The 19,179-nt window shown below is 61.4% G+C and overlaps 3 protein-coding genes across 16 annotated transcripts in view; 2 read left to right on the top strand and 1 right to left on the bottom strand.

The window, feature by feature from the left end:
• GMPPB (GDP-mannose pyrophosphorylase B) lies at window positions 1–2,430 on the top strand. 3 transcript variants are annotated; one of them, XM_061128586.1, is made up of 9 exons: window positions 1–117; window positions 225–358; window positions 474–554; window positions 640–688; window positions 826–968; window positions 1,181–1,339; window positions 1,426–1,504; window positions 1,579–1,706; window positions 1,790–2,430. In XM_061128586.1, the coding sequence occupies exons 2-9, from the start codon at window positions 230–232 to the stop codon at window positions 2,180–2,182; spliced, it is 1,161 nt and encodes a 386-aa protein (XP_060984569.1). In that variant the 5' UTR covers window positions 1–117; window positions 225–229; the 3' UTR covers window positions 2,183–2,430. The 3 variants fall into 3 exon arrangements, with proteins under 3 accessions (XP_060984569.1, XP_060984568.1, XP_060984570.1); XM_061128587.1 differs by having other exon boundaries at window positions 8–358; window positions 1,790–1,972; window positions 2,051–2,430; XM_061128585.1 differs by having other exon boundaries at window positions 7–358.
• Window positions 2,400–19,179, bottom strand: part of RNF123 (ring finger protein 123) — a 27,460-nt gene continuing 10,680 nt past the window's right edge. For 10 of the 12 annotated variants that reach the window (XM_061128572.1, XM_061128571.1, XM_061128576.1 and 7 more), the window contains 24 exons: window positions 18,827–18,944; window positions 18,565–18,658; window positions 18,298–18,359; window positions 18,046–18,117; window positions 17,755–17,875; window positions 17,131–17,232; window positions 15,833–15,939; window positions 15,280–15,478; window positions 14,773–14,918; window positions 14,393–14,476; window positions 13,551–13,658; window positions 10,539–10,716; window positions 9,704–9,778; window positions 9,466–9,553; window positions 9,290–9,377; window positions 9,125–9,209; window positions 7,706–7,845; window positions 7,412–7,600; window positions 7,254–7,329; window positions 6,957–7,041; window positions 3,266–3,408; window positions 3,014–3,108; window positions 2,819–2,904; window positions 2,400–2,735 (listed from right to left, as the gene is read on the bottom strand). In XM_061128572.1, coding sequence (XP_060984555.1) covers window positions 2,615–2,735; window positions 2,819–2,904; window positions 3,014–3,108; window positions 3,266–3,408; window positions 6,957–7,041; window positions 7,254–7,329; window positions 7,412–7,600; window positions 7,706–7,845; window positions 9,125–9,209; window positions 9,290–9,377; window positions 9,466–9,553; window positions 9,704–9,778; window positions 10,539–10,716; window positions 13,551–13,658; window positions 14,393–14,476; window positions 14,773–14,918; window positions 15,280–15,478; window positions 15,833–15,939; window positions 17,131–17,232; window positions 17,755–17,875; window positions 18,046–18,117; window positions 18,298–18,359; window positions 18,565–18,658; window positions 18,827–18,944 — 2,662 coding nt within the window. In that variant the 3' untranslated portion in view covers window positions 2,400–2,614. Of the gene's footprint in view, window positions 2,736–2,818; window positions 2,905–3,013; window positions 3,109–3,265; window positions 3,409–6,956; window positions 7,042–7,253; window positions 7,330–7,411; window positions 7,601–7,705; window positions 7,846–9,124; window positions 9,210–9,289; window positions 9,378–9,465; window positions 9,554–9,703; window positions 9,779–10,538; window positions 10,717–13,550; window positions 13,659–14,392; window positions 14,477–14,772; window positions 14,919–15,279; window positions 15,479–15,824; window positions 15,940–17,130; window positions 17,233–17,754; window positions 17,876–18,045; window positions 18,118–18,297; window positions 18,360–18,564; window positions 18,659–18,826; window positions 18,945–19,179 lie in introns of those variants that run through there. The other 2 variants (XM_061128575.1, XM_061128583.1) reach the window with 2 other exon arrangements.
• Window positions 3,404–6,592, top strand: AMIGO3 (adhesion molecule with Ig like domain 3). Its single transcript, XM_061128584.1, has one exon. The coding sequence runs from the start codon at window positions 4,199–4,201 to the stop codon at window positions 5,726–5,728; it is 1,530 nt and encodes a 509-aa protein (XP_060984567.1). The 5' UTR covers window positions 3,404–4,198; the 3' UTR covers window positions 5,729–6,592.

A 19,179-nucleotide genomic window follows, 5' to 3' on the forward strand; every position in this document is an offset into this window, starting at 1 on the left:
CCGCCGCCAGCCGGAGGTAGGAGCCCGAAGCTGTCCGTACGGCGTAGCGTCCCCGTTTGCTGTGACCGCGGAGCTAACGTTAGCGCGGACTGGGCGGACGGGGCAGAGGCACAGTTGGTCAGTCTGGCTGGTGAAGGGCACGGCGGCGGCAGTGTGCGGCAGGGTTCCGCCAGGCGGGCCGTGGACACCTCGGAGTCTCGGACTCACTCTCCGGCTGCCCACAGGTGCAATGAAGGCACTGATTTTGGTGGGCGGTTATGGGACGCGTCTGCGGCCGCTGACGCTAAGCATCCCGAAGCCGCTGGTGGACTTCTGCAATAAGCCTATCTTGCTGCATCAAGTGGAGGCGCTGGCCGCGGTAAGGCCCGGGTCGGGGTCTTGGTGGGTCGTGGGACTGATCAGGGATTGGAGATCGGGGACTTCCGTGCCTTCGGCTGAGCCCGCCTGGCGGCCGGCGCTGTTCTGTCCCCCAGGCCGGCGTGGACCACGTGATTCTGGCCGTGAGTTATATGTCTCAGGTGTTGGAGAAGGAAATGAAAGCGCAGGAGCAGAAGGTGAGGCACTGACTTTTGGCCTTTTCCCTTGGTCCCTGCTCTTCACTCCGATGAGAGGAAACTGACGGGCGCTTCTCCCTTGCAGCTAGGAATCCGAATCTCCATGTCCCACGAAGAGGAGCCTCTGGGGACAGGTCAGGAGAGACAGGAACATCCCTTGGAGAGGGTTTAGGGCCAGGAAAGGGCAAGATTAAGCTTGGATGGGGATTGCTGAGCCTGGTTCCAGGGGCTCAGACCCTCAAGATGATGGTGGCCTCTTCGTTTCCCCCAGCGGGGCCCCTGGCCCTGGCCCGAGACTTGCTCTGTGAGACTGCAGACCCTTTTTTCGTCCTGAACAGTGACGTGATCTGCGATTTCCCCTTCGAAGCCATGGTGCAGTTCCACCGGCACCACGGTCAGGAGGGTTCCATTCTGGTAAGACAGCACGTTTTCTTTCTCTGATACTCACATCCCCTCACGCCCAGTGTCTCCCCCTCTGCAGCCTTGAACTGCCCTGTGGTGTTGTGGGTGCAGAGCTGTGCAGTTTGTGCCTTTAAGCACTGGGGACAAAGCATGGGAAATTTAGGACAGCATGTCCATCAAGGCTCAGGAGTACTGGACTAGGCCTGACATCCCCCTGCACTCAGGTGACCAGAGTGGAGGAACCCTCTAAGTACGGTGTGGTGGTGTGTGAGGCAGACACAGGCCGCATTCACCGGTTCGTGGAGAAGCCACAGGTGTTTGTGTCCAACAAGATCAACGCAGGCATGTACATCCTGAGCCCTTCAGTGTTACGGCGCATCCAGGTGTGTAGAAGCCAGCTGCTGGGTGGGCTGGGGTGGGACAGGCCACCACTGCCGTGACCCTGCTCACGAGCTGCCCACTCTCACAGCTGCGGCCCACATCCATTGAGAAGGAGATCTTCCCTGTCATGGCCAAGGAAGGGCAGCTCTATGCCATGGAGTTGCAGGGTGAGGCGGGGAGGCCACAGGGTGGGGGTGGTCTGTGGCTGGGCTGAGCCCCCTGATGCATTCTCTCCCTGCAGGCTTCTGGATGGACATTGGGCAGCCCAAGGATTTCCTCACCGGCATGTGCCTCTTCCTACAGTCACTGAGACAGAAGCATCCTGAGCAGCTGTGTTCAGGCCCTGGCATTGTGGGCAACGTGCTGGTGGTGAGGCCCTTGCCCAGCCCATCATCGATTGCCTCCATCTTGGAGGACAGGTGGCCCACTTGGGTTTTCCCCGCTGTCCTCAGGACCCAAGTGCCCGTATCGGTGAGAACTGCAGCATTGGCCCCAATGTGAGTCTGGGTCCCGGTGTGGTGGTGGAGGATGGCGTGTGCATTCGGAGGTGCACTGTGCTGCGAGACGCCCACATCCGCTCCCACTCCTGGCTGGAGTCCTGTATCGTGGGCTGGCGCTGCCGTGTGGGCCAGTGGGTAAGCCTCGGGGCTGGGCTCGGTGGGGACGGTGGGGACGGCCTCTGCCTCACTGCCGTGCCTACCTCCTCCCCGCAGGTGCGCATGGAGAATGTGACCGTGCTGGGCGAGGATGTCATAGTGAGCGACGAGCTCTACCTCAACGGGGCCAGCGTGCTGCCCCACAAGTCTATTGGTGAGTCGGTGCCGGAGCCCCGCATCATCATGTGAGGGGTGCTGCGGGGCCGCTCGAGCCCCAGTTTCCCTTGACAAGGGGAACACTGGCTCGACATGTCTGAAGGCCTGGACTCATTGCCATTTGACTGGGGAGGACTGGACGAGGCTGAAGTTGCCAGACACCTGCCTTCTCCCATGGACATAAGCTGGCAAGATCCTTGTTCGGCATACCCCACAAAGCCCACTCCCTTAAGAACAATGGGGCCAGAACTGTATGGAATAATAATTTAATGCTCACTGCGGCCCTGACTGAAAATCAAGCTGAGGCACAAAGAAGGCATGGCTGGGCCCCTGCTGAAGAGGTTCACACAGGCGAGGAGGTGGGATGGAGTGGGGAGAGGGGGACAGGGCAAGGGGCTCATAAATAGGGCCCAGCCTGGATTTGAGTTGAGGGGTGGAGGTTCCTGCTGTGTGGGCCAGGCAGGCCTAAGCAGCCGAGGAAGTGGCACTTGCATTGGCTGCCTTGTCCCAGTCCTCCACTGACACGATGGTGGCTTTGCAGAAGAAGCAGTCCTTGTTGTTCATCAGGTGCTGGTCGATGCAGGCTCTGCAACAGGGGAGGGCATGCCGGTGGCCAGTGTATCCCTCCCCGCCCCCACCCTGCCCCCTGTGCCCAAGGGGCCCACGTACTTGCAGGACTTGTGGCCACAGGGCTGGAACACAGCAGAGATGGGGTGAGCGTAGCAGATGGGGCAGAGGTCTTCCTCACTGGTGGGCTGCAGGGAGCAGAGTGCAGGGTGGGCTGGGTCAGACGCCCAGACAAGTGGGTGTGCACCACACACACGGTTGTGCTGATGCGTAGTGAACTGGCATGGCCCCACTCACCAGGGAGGCAGCTGCCGCCTGTGCAGATGCAGAGGTTAGGTGTGCCAGCATCTGCTCCACCTGGGCCAGCTCCTCCACGCTGATGTAATCTGTATCTGTGGCGGCGGTGGGGTGGGAGGAGGGTCAGGCCAAATGAGGCCTCAGACGCCGGTGCCTCTTGAGTATTCCCAGCCTGGGAATTTGCTCTTAAGACGACTGACCCGACCCAGCCCCAAATCCCTGTCCTCCCTGACCCACCCCTGGCCCACTTACAGCTCTGTAGGGAGAAGTGCTTCCGGTCAGGGGCTGGCAGGGCAGTGCTAGGAGCAGGGGGCTCCGGCTGCCCCAACAGGTAGGATATGGAGCGGAGCTGGAAGCAGGGATCAGCCAGGAGTACTGACGTGGCTCTCTCTGTCCTAGGTAGGAGAGGGTACAGGGGAAGTCAGGATCCTGGGCCTGGGATCCCTATTATTGGAGGGGTGGGGTCCTGTGAAAGTCCAGCCCACTCCCATGACCGCCTTGTTCGTCCCACCCTATCGTCCTGCTGCTCTCTGATCCTCCTAGTAAAGTCCTAGATCCCAATAATGACCCGCCCTGAGCAGGTCAAAGGCGGCACCACCATGAGATTGTGAAAGTCCACTTGCTCTCTCTCACACATTAACCCTACAAAAGAAACACCTGCCCCTCGTACACAATAATCCTTCGAGGAAAACACCATCTCTCTAATACGCGTTTATCTTCAAAAAAAAAAAAAAAAACACAAGCAGCTGGAAGGCGTACCTCCCAGGCTTCCTCTTCTCTTCCGGGAGACAGGTCCTCTGGAAAGCCGCCGGCCATACTCGCGCCCCCTGGCGGCCAGGCGAGGACTACGGGGCGGGGGGGCGGGACGCGGCGGCCCCGCCCCTCCAGTGGAAGCCAATGGGAGCCGGCGGCCCCGCCCCCTGAGAAAGCGCCTCCGGGGGAGTATTTAGAAGCTTGAGCGCGCTCTGGAAGGCACTCAGGAGGGAGCTGGGGAAGCCCGAGAAGGGCGTGGCGAGCGAGCGCGGCCAACTCGCATTTCCAAACCTGGAACCGGTCGGCCTTACGAGAGGAGCCCGCACCCTGGCTCGCTGACCGTCGCCCGGCACTTCTCACCGGAGAAGCGGGTGAGTCTCGGATCTCTGCCGCCCACTGAGCTGCCCTGTCCTGGCCCCGGCAGCCTCTCAGATGGCCCGGCTGGTGCTGCAGGGCACACTACTGTGCCTGCTGCGCGTCGGGTTAGGCACCCAGGACGCGGACAGCCTCCTGCCCCACGCGCCTCATAACTGTCCCCACAAATGCGTCTGTGCTGCCGACCTGCTGGACTGCGCCGGCCTGGGGCTGCGGGAGGTGCCGGGCACGTTACCGGCCGCGGCTGCAGACCTCGACCTGAGCCACAACGCGCTCCAGCGCCTGCCCCCCGGCTGGCTGGCGCCCCTCTCCCGGCTCCGCAGCCTGCATCTAAATCACAATGAGCTGGAGGCGCTGGGTCGGGGAGTTTTCACCAACGCCAGTAGCCTGCGGCTGCTCGATCTGTCATCTAACGCCCTGCGGGCACTTGGCCGCCACGACCTCGACGGGCTGGGAGCGTTAGAGACGCTGCGTCTGTTCAATAACCACCTGGCGCACTTGGACGAACGTGCCTTCCACCGCTTGGGCACACTCAGTCATCTCTACCTGGGCTGCAACGAACTCTCATTCTTCTCTTTCAACCACCTGCACGGGTTGGGCTCAGCCCACCTGCGTGTTCTGGATCTCTCCTCCAACCGCATAGGACGCACCCCTGTGCCTGACCTGGCAGCGCTGCCTGCCTTTCTCAAGAACGGCCTTTACCTGCACAACAACCCGTTACCCTGTGACTGCCGTCTCTACCACCTGCTGCGACGCTGGCACCAGCGGGGGCTCAGTGCCGTGAGCGACTTTGCCCGCGAGTACACCTGCCTGGCCTTCAAGGTACCCACCTCCCGCGTGCGCTTCTTTGCGCACAGCCGTGTCTTCGAGAACTGCTCGGTGGCCCTGACTCAGGACCTGGAACGGCCAGAGGAGCAGCTGCACGTGCAGGTGGGGCGGTCCCTGCGGCTACACTGCAACACCAGCGCCCCAGCCCTGCACGTGGCCTGGGTTTCCCCGCAGCACGAGCTGCTGGTGGCACCAGGATCTCGCAATGGCAGCATTGCAGTGCTGGCCGACGGCAGCCTGGCCATCGGCAGCGTGCAGCCGTGGCACGAGGGTGTCTTTGTGTGCCTGGCCACCGGGCCCCGCCTGCATCACAACCAGACGCACGAGTACAATGTGAGCGTGACCTTTCCCCACCCAGAGCCCGACGCTTTCAACACCGGCTTCACCACGCTGCTGGGCTGCGCCGTGGGCCTGATGCTCGTGCTCCTCTACCTGTTCGCGCCGCCCTGCCCCGGCTGCCGCCGCTGCTACCACCGCACCTGCCGCCGCTGCCGCCGCTGGCCCCAAACACCCAGCCCACTCCAGGAGCTGAGCGCACAGTCCTCGGTGCTCAGCACCACACCACCCGACGCACCCAGCCGCAAAGCCAGCGTCCACAAGCACGTGGTCTTTCTGGAGCCTGGCAGGAGGGGCCTCAATGGTCGTGTGCAGCTAGCGGTAGCTGAGGACTTCGACCTCTACAATCCCTCGGGCCTGCGGCTCAAGGCTGGCTCCGAGTCCACTAGCTCCACAGCCTCTGAAGGTCTGGTGATGACCTAGGCTGCCCATGGCGCCCCACTGAGGCTGCTGCCCACCTGCTGCTTGTCCTGCTCCCAGCTGCTGCCCGAACAACTGCCAGCTGCTGGTGGGAAGCCCTGGGCTTGGTCTGCCAGCCTCCCACAGCGACCCCACTCGCTGGTAGAGAAGTTCAGGTCTCTTACCTCTCTCCTGCTTCTCCCCAGCACCGGGACCTAGCAGGGCCTACATGTGCCCATGAGGATTAGAACCGAGGCCCAGCTGAAAGAGCCCTTGCAATTAGAGCCCCAGAATGAGTGGCTGGGCCGAGGCGGCCAGCCATTATGGAGAGTGCTGGTGAGGCAGGGAACTGTGACCATTTCCTGCTCCCCAAGGAGATGGGAAGGGAGTGGCCCGCAGGGGAAGCGGAGGAGGACTTCAAATGAAGACCAGGCCCCACCCGCAGGGTGCAGAAAAAATTCCAAGCCCTTGCTCTGGTGAAATATGACTGCCTGTGCACCTACATTCAGTCTACTTCAAGCTTCACAATCCATGCAGTCTGGTGAGCAGGCAAGAAGCAAGTAAGCTCAAGGGACCCCCTGGGGCATCACAGGCCACGGAGGGCAGGGCCTCTCCCACGGACTCGCAGGACAGCAGTGAGGGGCGCCACGGCCCGTGTCCCCAGCTTGTCTGCAGTAAAAAGCCTGCCGAGCCTGGCTGAGACCAGAGAGCCCAGCTGGAACTTGCTGTTCTCCGAGACTAGAATCCTCTTAAGGGCTGGCACTGGTCTCAGCCCTAATGGCTGAAGCAGTGCCCTGGCTTCACATACATCTCATCGCTCCCACTGTGGGGAGGCCAGGGAGGGGGGCTGGGCCAGGGGGCCCACAAGTATCCTGGATCCAGCTGTCATGGGATTTCTCAATAAAGGCAGTTCGTGCTCATTGCTGGAGGCTTCACAGACCCAGGTGTGTGGGCTCAGCTCTGAAGCCCAGTAGGGCTGTCCTGGCATGGCAGGCTGGCACCCCCACCCCTACCACTGAATCTGGGTGCCCCTGCCCCCACCTGAGGCACAGCCACAGCCAACGGCCCTGCCCGAGGCCAGGGTACCCTGCGCTGCTGAGGTCCTGGGTTCTATTCCAAGCTGCTACCACCGCCACCTAGTTACTCATTACTCGGTTCACACCTCTTCTAGCTTCCTTCTGTCTCCTAGGCCTGACTGAGGCCCAGGTGAGGACGAGCCTCGGGAAGGCCCCGCCCAGTCCCCAGCACTCACCCTGAGGCTGGGCCATGCACCAGGAGTCGCACCAGGATGCCGGTCACTGCCACCAGAATGGGGTAGTGGTCCACACTCTCCAGGCCTGCGGGGAAGGGAGGAAGGGGGTGAGCCTCGAAAGCGCTCCTGCTGCAGGGGCTCCAGCACTTCCCTCTATCCTCCCCACAGACAGCTGAGCTAGGCTGGGGATGCCAGGCCCCGGCGGTCCGGTGCAGGCTGTCATCGGGTCAAGCAGCACTGCTCGGGCAGAGGAACCGAGGCCTGCAGTATGCTGGTCCTGGGCTTCTCGGTCCTCACCAGGCAGCCGCAGGGTAACCACACGGTCAAAGAGGTTCCTCTCGGCTGTCACCCGGTTCAGCACCTGATTCAGCAGCTGTGGGGCAGGAACCCATTGGTGGGTGGGCTCACCACTAGGGTGTCCCCAGGGGCCTGACCCCTTGCCCGGATGGACACACCTGTGCGAGCCGCCGCAGCAGCATCTCAGAGGTCGGCCGGGCCAAGTCAAGGAAGATCTCCGGCACCAGTGTGATGGTCATCTCCAGGACGCGCAGCAGGCTGACTGACAGGTCAAAGCAGGTGGCGCATACCTTGAGCTGCCGGCTGTCCACGAAGTTCCGCTCCAGGCGCTCTGCAGCCTGATGGATCTAAGCCCCGCCGGGTAGGTGGGCAGCCGTCAGGGGTCTGCCCACACCGCATGTCGTGCCTCGTCCTCTGCCACCCCCGGCCCACAAGGTGCCCCCATGACCCACCTCCTGGATCATGCCAATGAACTCGGAGAAGGCCCAGTTGAGCTGGTTGAGGACACTGTTGAGGAAGCTGGGGGCCACGTCCGAACCCTCCCGCAGCAGGTCTGCCATGTGCTGCTGCAGCAGGGTGGAGGGGCAGGGCTCTGCGGGCACAGGGAGGGGGGGAGCGTGGCTGGGCATCATCGCACCCCAGTCAGCGGCCCCGCCTGCCCGCCTCTGTCCTCCCTTAGGGGGCCGCTGGTGAAGGGCAGAGAGACGGCTCTCTGGGAACCTCAGGTCTCGAAGGCAGGGGCACAGTGCTGCTAGGGGTTAGGGCCAAACCTGTCCCCTCCCTCTGCTGGGCCAACCACAGGCTGCCGTTGTTCCCAACCCCCATCCCACCCCAAGTTCTAGAACAGCCCCCAAGCGCCAGCAAGTCCTCAGTCACACGCCCTTCAGGGTGTGCTAGACAGGGCAGCCCAGAGTGCTCTCCGCTCATGTCAAGGCCATCCTCCCCAAGAGCCGGCTTTGAGCCTTGCCATCCTCCAGTCCTCTGCTGCCCTTGATGTGGCCTTGGCATAAGGCTGAGGTGGTGGGCGCCAAGTCTGGGCTGACAGGCAGCAGTAACCAGAGCCCTCAGCCGCACCCAGGCTGGCCAGCCCTCCCCCGTGCAAATCAATAGTTCCTGCAGCAGCAGGATGCGGATTTGCCCCCCTGCTCTCCACGGGCAGCTCAGGTCCACCCTAGAGCCAGGACCAAGGCAATTGGCAAGGACTTGCCATGTAACTGCACAAGGCCCTTGGACTCTGGGGACCCCATTAGGCCCAAACACTGCCTACAAGGGCAGAAACATACCCCCACGGGCTAAAGCGGGCCACTGTGTGGGGCAAGCACAGTGTGGGGCAGGCAGGCTGTGCAGCCAGACAGCCCAAGGCCCTGGGCTGGGCCCAATGGGGGTCCTCCGGCTCACAGGACCGAGAACGCAGACTGTGCTCCCAACAAATGGCCCCTTCCTCCAGGTAGCCCCATGGACACCCTCTGGGGCCCTAGCCAACCCCCAGTCTGTGCCCCTATCTTGACTCGGATATCCAAGATCCGGCATCACCAGGTGGAAGTAAAGGGGCAGAGGACATGGAGTTGGGACAAGGCTGGAGGTCAGGGAGCTGGGTCAGAGGACAAGGGACGGGGCACGCTTGGTGTGTGAGCTGCCAGCAGCCTGGGAAGATGCTGCCCGTTTCACTGTGACCCAAGGGCACACGTGGGACTGCAGAGTCCCAGAGTGTCCTCGGACTGGAGGAAGGAGAGAACGGAAACCCTGGGGGGTGGACAGGGAGTTTGGGGCCCACCGCAAGTCCAGGACTAGGGCTGAGAGAAGTGGGGAAGTCTGTGAGAACCTCAGAACAGCGGGTGAGGGCCCCCTGCCTGCTAGACCTGGGTACTCACTCTGGAGGCTGGGCAGACTGGCATCCTCAGGTTTGGTTTTTAGCAGGTGTGGCAGCCGCGTATAGCGGTACCCAAACCCACAGCCCTAGGGGAAGAGGCGGCAGGAGGTCAGTGGGGCAGGGAAACCCTACCAGCCACAGCCACTTCCCCTCCAGCCAGCCTTACCCGCCAGAGCCGAACCAGGATCCAGTTGGTCTGGGCCCAGGGCCGCTGCTCGTAGGGAGCCAGGAGGTTCTTCACCATGGCGATGCGCCTGCGAGAGCAATGGGCGGTGGGCCCAGGGTGAGGCTCATGCTTTGCAGGGCAGCGTGCCTGCCCCCTGCCCCCGGACCCCCACTCACTGCTCCTCAGGGATCCGCTCCACGGCCCGCAGGGAGTTGGGGTAGCACACGTAGCTGGCCAGAGCCTGCATCAGTGAGTCCCGGATGTCTGCCGGGACAGGCCACACCTCAGCAGGTGCCTGGTATGATCCTGGTGCCCATGCCTTACCCCCACCCGGGCGGCAATCTCTGCAGAAAATGGCCAGCCTGGGGTGCCACCCAGTCCGCATCCCCCGGAGCCCTCTGTCCAGCGCCTCACCAGTGCCCACGATGCGTGTGTCTGCGAAGTGTTTGGCAAGGATGGCAGCCAGACGGGTCAGGGTCTCCTCATAGCCTGCAGGGTGGGGTGATAGGATGAGCTGGTGGGGACTGTGGACACCAGAGGCAGGCACATCTCTTTGTAGGTGGGCTTGGGGGGCAGGCTCCAGAGCCAGCTCCAAGGGCCAATCTGGGCCCAAGCTGCCATCTGGGGACTTTAGGCTGTGCGTTCACTAATGGTTGGCCAGAGACTAAGACACAGACTCAGGGTGGGGGCTGGGCAGGCCCCGAGGCTGAGGGCAGGGCAGGGGACGGGCCAGGAACCTAAAAGCCCACAGCCTAATCCAGAAGTGAACTGCTAAGGCCATCCCGGAATCCGGGGTCTGCAAGAAGCCCCTGTTCCTTGTGGCCACCAGCAGGGCCCCTGTTCCTTGCTGTGTGTGATCTGCAAAGACAAGCCCACCCTGCCCCTGCGTGGGATGCCACACCCCATGGTCAGTGCCAGGGCAGAGGGCAAGAGGCCAGCTGGCTCTTGGGCCACAGCAGCACCCAGAAGGAAGTGACAGTCCTGGCAGGGCGGGGCGGGGCTCCTCACACCCTGTTCTCCATCGTGTCTCTTTCCTCCTCACGCCAGGGAGCAGCTGTTAGGTCTCTGGCTGCTGGTCCTAGGACGGGGCTCTCCGCCAAGCGGGACTTGTGCAAACGCTTGTCTGATGCTGTCTGAGCCCAGGTGGGACATGTGCTTCTGGGCCACAAGAGCTCAGAACAGGGCTCCTGGGGCTCACTCCGCGAAGGCCCCCTTTTCTGCCCCCTCCCAGCCTGAACGGCCCGATCACCTGGGAGCTCCTCCATGCTGTGCACGGGGCCGAAGTAATTCTTGAGGGCGCTATAGCTGTTGATGGCCACGCTCAGGTAGAACTCGGGCATGAAGGCAAAGAGAGAACCCGTGCGGTCGCCGTGCTCAATGGTCCGCAGGCAGACTCGAAGCAGCCAGTAAATGTCCTGCATCTTTTCCTGCAGAGGGAGGTGGGGCGGACAGGTACTGCCAGGCTGCTGTTGGTGGGGGGGTGTCATGGGGTGCAGCCCAGTCGGGGGATGAGGAAAGGCTTCCCAGGAGCACGATGTAAGGGCTGGACTCCAGGAAGCGGGAGAGGAGTTCAGGTAGGGTGTGATCAAGCACTGTGCTGGGCAGGCAGGACAGGCCACCAGCCTGGAGAGGCAGCGCTACAGCCCCGACCAGAAGCCTGTCTGCACTGTTTTAAGGTATGCAAGGCCTTAAGTGAGAGGGTGCCTTGTGACCAGAAACCTGTTGTTGGGACGCTGCCCAGAGCAGAAGGGTCTGCAGGGGCGAGTGGGGATGAGGCCGCAAGGAAGCTATGGCCACGGCCAAGTCCAGGACAGCGAAGGAGTGGACCACTGGGGAGTGTGGAGGCATGGATGGGCCGTGGGGGCGAGGGACTTCCCGGGTGGTCCAGTGGCTAAGACTGTGCTCCCAACTAACGAGTCCACGTGCCTCAACTAAGACCCAGTGCAGCCAAATAAATTAATATTTAAAAAAATTTTAAATGTGCATCAAAGAACACAATCAATAGAGCAGTAACACAGCCCACAGAATGGGAGAAAATATTTGTTAATTGTAGTGTGCTAAGGGGTTAATATCCAGAATACAGAAAGAACTGCTACAAATCAAAAACAGAAAAACAATCAAATTAAAAACTAAGCAAAAGGACTGAATAGATATTTCTTCAACGAAGGATATATAAAATACCCAGTAAGAAAAAAAAAAAAAAAATACCCAGTAAGGTCAATGTTACTAATCTCTAGGGAAATGCAAATCAAAACCATAAAGAGACACCACTTTACACAGGTTCAGCTCAGTTCAGTTCAGTCGCTCAGTTGTGTCCGACTCTTTGCGACCCCATGAATCGCAGCACACCAGGCCTCCCTGTCCATCACCAACTTCCAGAGTTTACTCAAACTCATGTCCATTGAGCCGGTGATGCCATCCAGCCATCTCATCCTCTGTCGTCCCCTTCTCCTCCTGCCCCCAATCCCTCCCAGCATCAGGGTCTTTTCCAATGAGTCAACTCTTCGCATGAGGTGGCCAAAGTATTGGAGTTTCAGCTTCAGCATCAGTCCTTCCAATGAACACCCAGGACTGATCTCCTTTAGGACAGATTATTATTAGTGAAAAAATTTTTTTCAGTGACAATTATTGGTGAGGATAGGCAGAAATTAGAACCCTGTGTCCTGCTAGTGGGAATGGTGCAGCCACTACGAAAAACAATACAGCAGTTCCTCAAAAAAATTAAAAATAGAATTACCACACAATCCAGCAATTTTGCTTCTGGGTATACACCAAACAGAAATTTTAAAAATGGGATCTTGAAAAGGTATTAGCAACCCCATGTTCACAGCTGCATTATTCACAACAGCCAAAAGGTAGAACCACCTCAAATGGCCACAGAGGAATAAGTGGATAAACACCACATGATACACACACAACGGAATATTTACTGTCTTAAAACGGAAAAAAATCCTGACATGTGGTACAACATGGATGAACCATGAGATGGTAAAGCGACGTGAAGTGACCTGAAGTCTACTTAGGTGCAGTACCGAGAGCAGTCAACTTCAGAGACAGAAAGTAGAACCGTGATTGGGAACGGAGGCGCAGGGGGAGTGGGGAGTTAGTGGGTCTAAGTTTCAGTTTGGGGAGATGATGACAACAGTCCTGGAGGTGGCTGCCCAACCATGTAAATAGACTTGATGCTACTGAACTCTGCATTTAAAATGATCGAGACGGCAAGGCATGTATTGTATTCTACCATGATTTTTTTGAACGGTTAAGATGGTAAATTTTACATTATGTATATTTTATCACGATTCAAAAAGAAGGTAGAGATGGAAGGGTGAGGTTCCTAAGAAGACAGTGCAGGGGTGGGGTGGTTGCAAGACTGCCTATGGAGGGAGGTGGATGGGCATGAAATCCTGCTGGTGGGAAGTCAGTGCCCATCTTTGTGGGGCTAGAGCAGAGGGGTAACAGGTGAGGGTGGGTGGGGTTGGGGAGGAGCCACCAGAAGAGAGAGCAAGCAGAGACGGGGAGGCAGAGACAGGGAGACCAAGAGCTGTGATCACCCACTTATGCGGGAGGGGCATGCCCAAGAAGGTAAACAGACGCCCTGACACGGGCACCTGGGGAGCATCCAGAAGCGCTCACTTGGTTGCGGGGGAGATGCCAGGGCAGCTGGGGAGATAAAACAAGTACTGTGGGTCCAGGGCCGGGGGAGGGGTGTCAAAACACAGTCACAGCAGGAGTGCACCATCTGTTCATCTGTCCTGGGAGGGCAGACTCAGCTCTCTGGTTCGCTACAAGGTCAGGAAGGCACGTGGCATTCTCCAGGATCTGGGCACGTAACTCAATGAACGAGGGAATGAATGCGTGTGGAGGGAACAAGCCACTGGCCTTAAGAGCAGGGGATGGAGGGAGTCAGAGAAGCAGACTGAGGCTGGGGGAGGCCAAGCACCCTGGACGCACTAGGAGAAGAGGAGAGGCAGCAGACCCAGGAGCAGGTGGAGACAGACTGGTCCTCCAGGGGAGGACCATGAGAACTGGGATGGGGAACTGGGGTCCACAGACGGCATCTGCTTAAGTTCACGGGCATGAAAAGATCAGGGGTTATGGCACAGGGTGGGAGGAGGGAGGCTGAGGAGCTGGGAGGGGGCACATGTGTGCCCGAGGCCCAGGAGGGCGGGGAGCACCGAGGGGCGGCACCACCCAGCCCAGTCAGTGACCAGTCCGTGAACTGGAGGAGGGAGCAGCTGCTGGCCGAGGCCGCCCTGCTCACCTGGGAGTAGACGGTGGCATGGACCCAGGCCAGACGGCGGCTGAGGTGATCCAGCTTTTCTGAGAAAACCTTCTGGCTCTTGGTCAGCTCCGCCAGGATGTCCTTCCTCTGCCACCCGGACAGGAGGAGCAGAAGGCAGTCAGGACAGGGCCCGTGCCCAGACCCACGCAGCTTGGCAGGGCCCACTGTGCCCGGGGCAGGCACAGGGCGGGGTGGACCCGGCTCCGCTCTTCAAAACCCTCCTCAGTCTGACCTGCTGGTGGGCTTGGGCCAGGGCCTCGGGGCCCCTCAGAGCATGGACGTGGGGCTGTGAGCTGAGCCCATGGCGGGGACCCCCCAGGAATGCCAGGCTAGAACTGCAGCTCCGACAGCTGCTTTTGCCCTGAACAAGCCTGGGCTCTGTGGGCAGGGGGGGCCGGGGGCTGCCCGGACAGGGAATGGCTCGTCCCCAGGTCGGAGAGCTACGGCACAGGGGCTCCAGGGGAGGGAAGGCGGCAGGCCCTGCTTCCTGCTGACTCTGCACATGGCCGAGGAAGCACTCAGGGGCGAATCCATAATTGATGAGGAGAGTGGGTGTGCATCAGCACTTAGTGGCCGGGGTGCGGGCACCTTGGCACAGGCCACGGCTCGCTAACGGGGCTCAGGCCGGGCCCGGCCCTGCTGCTGGCCCCACTCTCACTGCCGTGGGCCGGCCAGGGCGGGGGTGGGGACAGGAGCTGCTGGGCAGCCCCCAGGGGCAGGGAGCAGGTTTCCCTCGTGGGCTGCCCTGGAGAGCCCCAGTGAACGAGCCGCCCTCTGCCACAGCTCGCCCTCCCCAAGTCCCACCTGCCTGCCCACCTTACCCGCTTGGGGCACCGGCGGAGCTTGTCCTCTGTGTCCCGCAGGGCCATCGCGTACTCGTTGACATCGTCAGACACTCCCACCATCTAGAGCACCAGACACCAGATATCACACGTCCAGGGGGACCCTTGGGCACCTTGCACAGGGTTCTCCACACACAGCCTGGACCCCAGCCCCACCAAACCCTTCACCTTAGGAGGACAGCCCCCTCCCACAGAAGTCAACCAGGTCAGGCCCAAACGGCACCAGCAGAAACACTCGTCTTGCTATGACATATGCTCATGCACACAGCCGTGCCCAGGCACTGCTGCAAAAAGTGGGCTCGTGGGTGCACACAGATGCATGCAGACACACAGAACCATGTGACACGCATGTGCGAGACCTTGCCCAGCTGCTGGTGAACACTGAGGTTATACATCATGACAGCGCCGTCTAGGACTTCCAGCAGGGAGTTCTCAGTGAGGGGCTGGTCAGGTTCCTCGGGGGGCCGCCCCACCAGCAGGCCCTCATTCCACTGGCTACCTTCGACTAGGGAACAGGGCAAGGACAGGGTCAGGGTCAGGGTCGGGGCCATTCCAGTTCTCGTCTAAGCCTATGGAGCCAGGAGGGGCCTCGGAGGAGGAGAAGGAAGCCCTCGCCCCTGGCCTGGGCCCCAGGAGGGACCTGCAGGGAGAATGTGGGAGCCGGGCGAGGGCGGGGAAGGTCCTGCCTCCAGGACCTATTTTTGTAGCATCGATCTCCCGCCCTCAGAGTGCACTTCCCATACCCTTGAGATGCTGCCAGGCCACAGGACCAGGAGGGAACAGGTGTACTTGGCTCTGCATGGGGGAGAGCCTCACAGGACAGAGGGTTCCGTCGGGGGGCCCCCCCGGCCCTGCCTGGCACCTACTGTCCTCGCGCGTCCTCTGCTCTGCGCTCAGGGTGCGGACCTTCACTTTCTCTGAGGCGCTCAGGGGCCGCCGTGGGGTCATCAGGGTCACAGCTGCGGTGCTGAGGAAGCGGTTGGCTCGGCCCAGGGTTGGAGAACTGAGCCAGCCAGGCCGAGGCAGGGGCAGCGCGCCCCCCACGGCCAGGGCCTGCATGGGGCGCTGCGGTGGAGAGAGGAGGCCAGACTCCACTCAACAATCCCAGCGGGGCTCCCTTGACTCGTGGGCTGGGGGATGGGCCCTGCGGGGCCCCGTTTACCGTGCGGCTGCTCCTCGTCCTCCAACTGCCCCTGCCCAGCCTTCACTGTGCCTCCCAAGGACCGGGGTCTCGTACGGCCTCAGCAGCTGGTGGCCCTCCCACCACACCGGCCCTCCACGCCTCCCCTATAGCACGGGACCCTGCCGGGTGACAAGCTCCTTGCCAGCACGGATGGGGAGATGGCCCATGGGACACCCCGGCCCTAATGCTAGAAGGACAGCCCAACACAAAGTCCCCGCCTGCCCCTACCGCGGCACCTGGGCCGCAGCGGGGGCTGGCTCCTCGTCCTCGTCCAGGTCGTCCATGGTGGTCGCCTGGAGCTCCAGCGGGTCGATCAGGATGTTGGCCTTGGAGGCAAGGTCATCTAGGAGGAAGGGCAGCAAGGCTCTCAGGCAAGTGGAGGGGCGAGGGGTCACAGGTGGAGCCGCTCAGGACAGTGAGAGGGTGCCGGAGTCACATATAGCTCGGTGCCTGCACCTTGCCCTCCACCTGCTCCAACCCAGCCTTCACTCTGCACCCCAAGGCCTTGGGTCTTGTGGGGCAAGTCCTGCTAAGTGAGGCAGGAGGCTCTCCTGTCGCTCCCTCTGTCTTTATCTCTGAGACCTCGCTCTCTCCAGGGCCCTCCTACTCCTCTGACTTTCTTCCTTGTCCTGCGCCGTAAACTGAAGCTGATACAGAGCTGTCCAGGCCTCACTGCAGGCCTGTCTCCACCTCTATACTGACAGCCAGACATAGCAGCTCCGCCTCCAGCCCAGGCCTTCATCCTGGCTGCATCGCTGGGCCCTCAAACACACTGCACCGCCCTCCCTCTCCTGTAGTTCCTGTTCCTGAGGATGCCTCAACCCCACAGCCTCTGGCAGGAAACCTGGGGTCATCCCTCCCCCCATGTCCTCCCACCTCCTCTGCTGCCTGGACGACTCTGCTTCCTCGTCTCCTTTCTGGGCCCTTGCACTCCACCTGCCACACCCCAGCGTCCAGAGAGAACTTCTTACGATGCAGACTCCCAACCCAATCTTGCTCCTCTGCTTCAGGACCTTCCGAAGCTACCCCGGTCCCCGAAGGAGCCTCCAGCAACTCTGTAGCCCTGCAGACTCCCGGGCCTCATCTCCCACTGCTTCCCACCTCTCATTTCCCTCTCCGGCACACCAGCTCCGGCACACCTCTCCAAGCCGTGCTGGGCCGCTGCTGGGACCTCTGCCCCCACGCACACTGTGCCCTCAGCCCTCTGCACCGGAGCTGCTTGTGCTCATCCTTGAAAGCAGCTCAAGCAGCAAACATGCGCCAGCTCTCCCCACCCCACCCCTCACCAAGACCCTGAGGTTCCCCTGCTCCATCAGCCCGAGATTTCATGACAGGGCTCCCAGACCTCCTCTGGGGTAGATGCAAGGGAAGGAATAGCTGGACGACAGCCCTAGGCAAAGGAGGCCCAGCAGCATCTTCTCTGCTGAGCAGGTGGAAAGCTCGGGCGCCCTCTGGTGGACACAGAGCAGCTCAGCAGTCAAGGCAGGGCTGGCTCAGGAGCTGCCCTGTCCACCACCCACGGGCCCGCGCGCACCTTTGAGCGTCTTCCGAAGGTGTGAGAGGAGGCCTCCGAGGCGCTGCAGGTCAAAGTAGTCCACCTTGCCATTATAGAAGATCTGGGGTGGGACGTAGGCCTCTGCGAGGTCAGACCAGCAGTCAGAGCTCAGCAGGACCCCTGGCCTAGGCCACCTCGACCTGACCAGCCTTGCCCTACCACTCCTGCCCTCTGCCATTTCAGGTCAGTTCCAGGAACAGCACAACTTGGGATGAAAGGGGCATTCTTGGTTGTGCATCACCCAGGGAAGAATCAGAGGACCCTGACCCAGCCCTGTGGGAGATCCCCCAATCCAGGCTGCTCCCACTGAGCCTTGAGGACTTCATTCCACACAAACAGTGCCCTCAGCACCTCAGAGCCCAGCCAAGGCATCCCTGACGAAGGGCTGGGCGGGAAAGGACTGAGGAAAGGGGCCTATGGAGAACAGGAAGCTGGGGACCATCAGCGCAAACACCATGCCCCAGGGAGCAGGACTCCATCAGGCAGGAGGCCTGGAACAGCGCCCCCAGCCCTGGCCTCAGCCAGCCTCCACACCAACGGCCAGGGCTACCCGGTGCCCAGCTCTGCCCAGCGCCTGCCACGTGGGGCCCGGGCCATGCTCACCCTCACTGAAGGAGGTGCGCGGGTTCGAAGCCTTGTACTCGTCCCAGTAGAAGCGCAGGGCCGAGATCAAGCGGTGCAAGAAGCAGACCATGTACTCGGGGGGGCAGAGCATGGGCGTGTTCTGTAGACACAAGTGTGAGACACGCGTTTGTGCAGCCCAGAGGCCAGCCCGCTCCTCATCCGAGGCCCTGCCCTGGGACCCAGGGCTCAGTGGGGAGGGCAGGGTGACGACCAGACAGTGCCCGAAGCCAGGTGCAAACCCCGAGACACAGCCAGGGTGGGGACACCTACCCCCCGGCCGCTGGCATTCTCCTGCAGAAACTTCCGGAACTTGGTCAGAAAGATGTACCTGGAAGCTTCACCCTTTGGGGGAAGGAAAGCTGAGGCTGTGAGGAGCTGAGGATGCTGGCCCCAGACTGGACCCAGTGGCGCGTCCCAGCCCGCGCCCTGCACAGGGCCCATGCCAGCCCTGCCCTCTGGGTCTCCGGGCCCCGTCTGGCACCCTCCCCACCAGGGACGCAGGCAGGCCTGGGAGTCACTCACCCCGTTGTCATCCTTATTGTTCAGCAGCAGCTTCAGGATCTGGACCTGTAGTTCTTCCACCACTGGGAGTGGGGTGAGGAGCAGGACACCCTCAGGCCGGGCCGGGCCCTCAGACTCCCAGGGATGGGCCAGGGGAACAGCTTTGGATCAGGGTTCTACCACCAGGGATCCCCGTGTCCCACCTAAGCATGGTCCCCTCCAAGTGCCCCAAGTACACCCGCGCACAAATCCTCCACCCCCACCCAGTGCCCGAGACTGGGGGCCAACCTTCAATGCGCTTCTTGAGCCTCTGGCAGCCCCGTTCGTAGGCACGCCGCCGGAGCCTCTCCTCGGAGGTCTCTTCCCTCATCTCCTCTTTGCCCTGGGCAGGGGCAGGGGGATCTGAGATGGCAAGACTCACCCAGGACCCAGGAGAGCTCTGCTCCCACCCTCAGCCCAGTAAGCAGCCTCGCATGCCAAGCGCAGGTGGTCCAGACAGCCCGGTTCGGCCCTCGCTGTGACTGCGCCCACCCGCCTCAGGCCCACTCACCTCCCTGGGGGAGCGGTGGGGCCACCATGTGGTCGGGATAAGCTCCTGGAGGCCTGCCTCCTCCACGCGCAGCGGGCTCTTGATGTAAAAGAAGACGACAGACCGCAGCACGTCGAAGCTGGTGGTTGTCAAGGCAAAGCTCCGCTCACCACCAGGGCCCCGCACACCCTTGCGAGTCCTCCCTGGGAAGCCCTCCCAGAGCCTGCCCTCCCCCATCTCAGGGGCCCAGGGCTGCTGTGTGCCTGCTTGCCCTGCCTCTGAGCCCTGAGAAAGGGCTGTGGTTGTCAATGCCGTGCCCAATTCCCTGCAAGCGCCTGATCACGGCTTGTCACAGGAGCAGGTGCTGGGACAGC

This window comes from Dama dama, chromosome 24 (genome assembly GCF_033118175.1).
Source record: "Dama dama isolate Ldn47 chromosome 24, ASM3311817v1, whole genome shotgun sequence".
Classification (NCBI taxonomy): domain Eukaryota; kingdom Metazoa; phylum Chordata; class Mammalia; order Artiodactyla; family Cervidae; genus Dama; species Dama dama.

Bases quoted from the DNA above. Each gene is read 5' to 3' on its own strand.
- GMPPB (XM_061128586.1), top strand. From the start codon at position 230: ATGAAGGCACTGATTTTGGTGGGCGGTTATGGGACGCGTCTGCGGCCG. The intron at 689-825 runs GTCAGGAGAGAC...CGTTTCCCCCAG, and splicing joins AGAGGAGCCTCTGGGGACAG to CGGGGCCCCTGGCCCTGGCC. The intron at 1,505-1,578 runs GTGAGGCGGGGA...CTCTCCCTGCAG, and splicing joins CTATGCCATGGAGTTGCAGG to GCTTCTGGATGGACATTGGG.
- AMIGO3 (XM_061128584.1), top strand. From the start codon at position 4,199: ATGGCCCGGCTGGTGCTGCAGGGCACACTACTGTGCCTGCTGCGCGTC.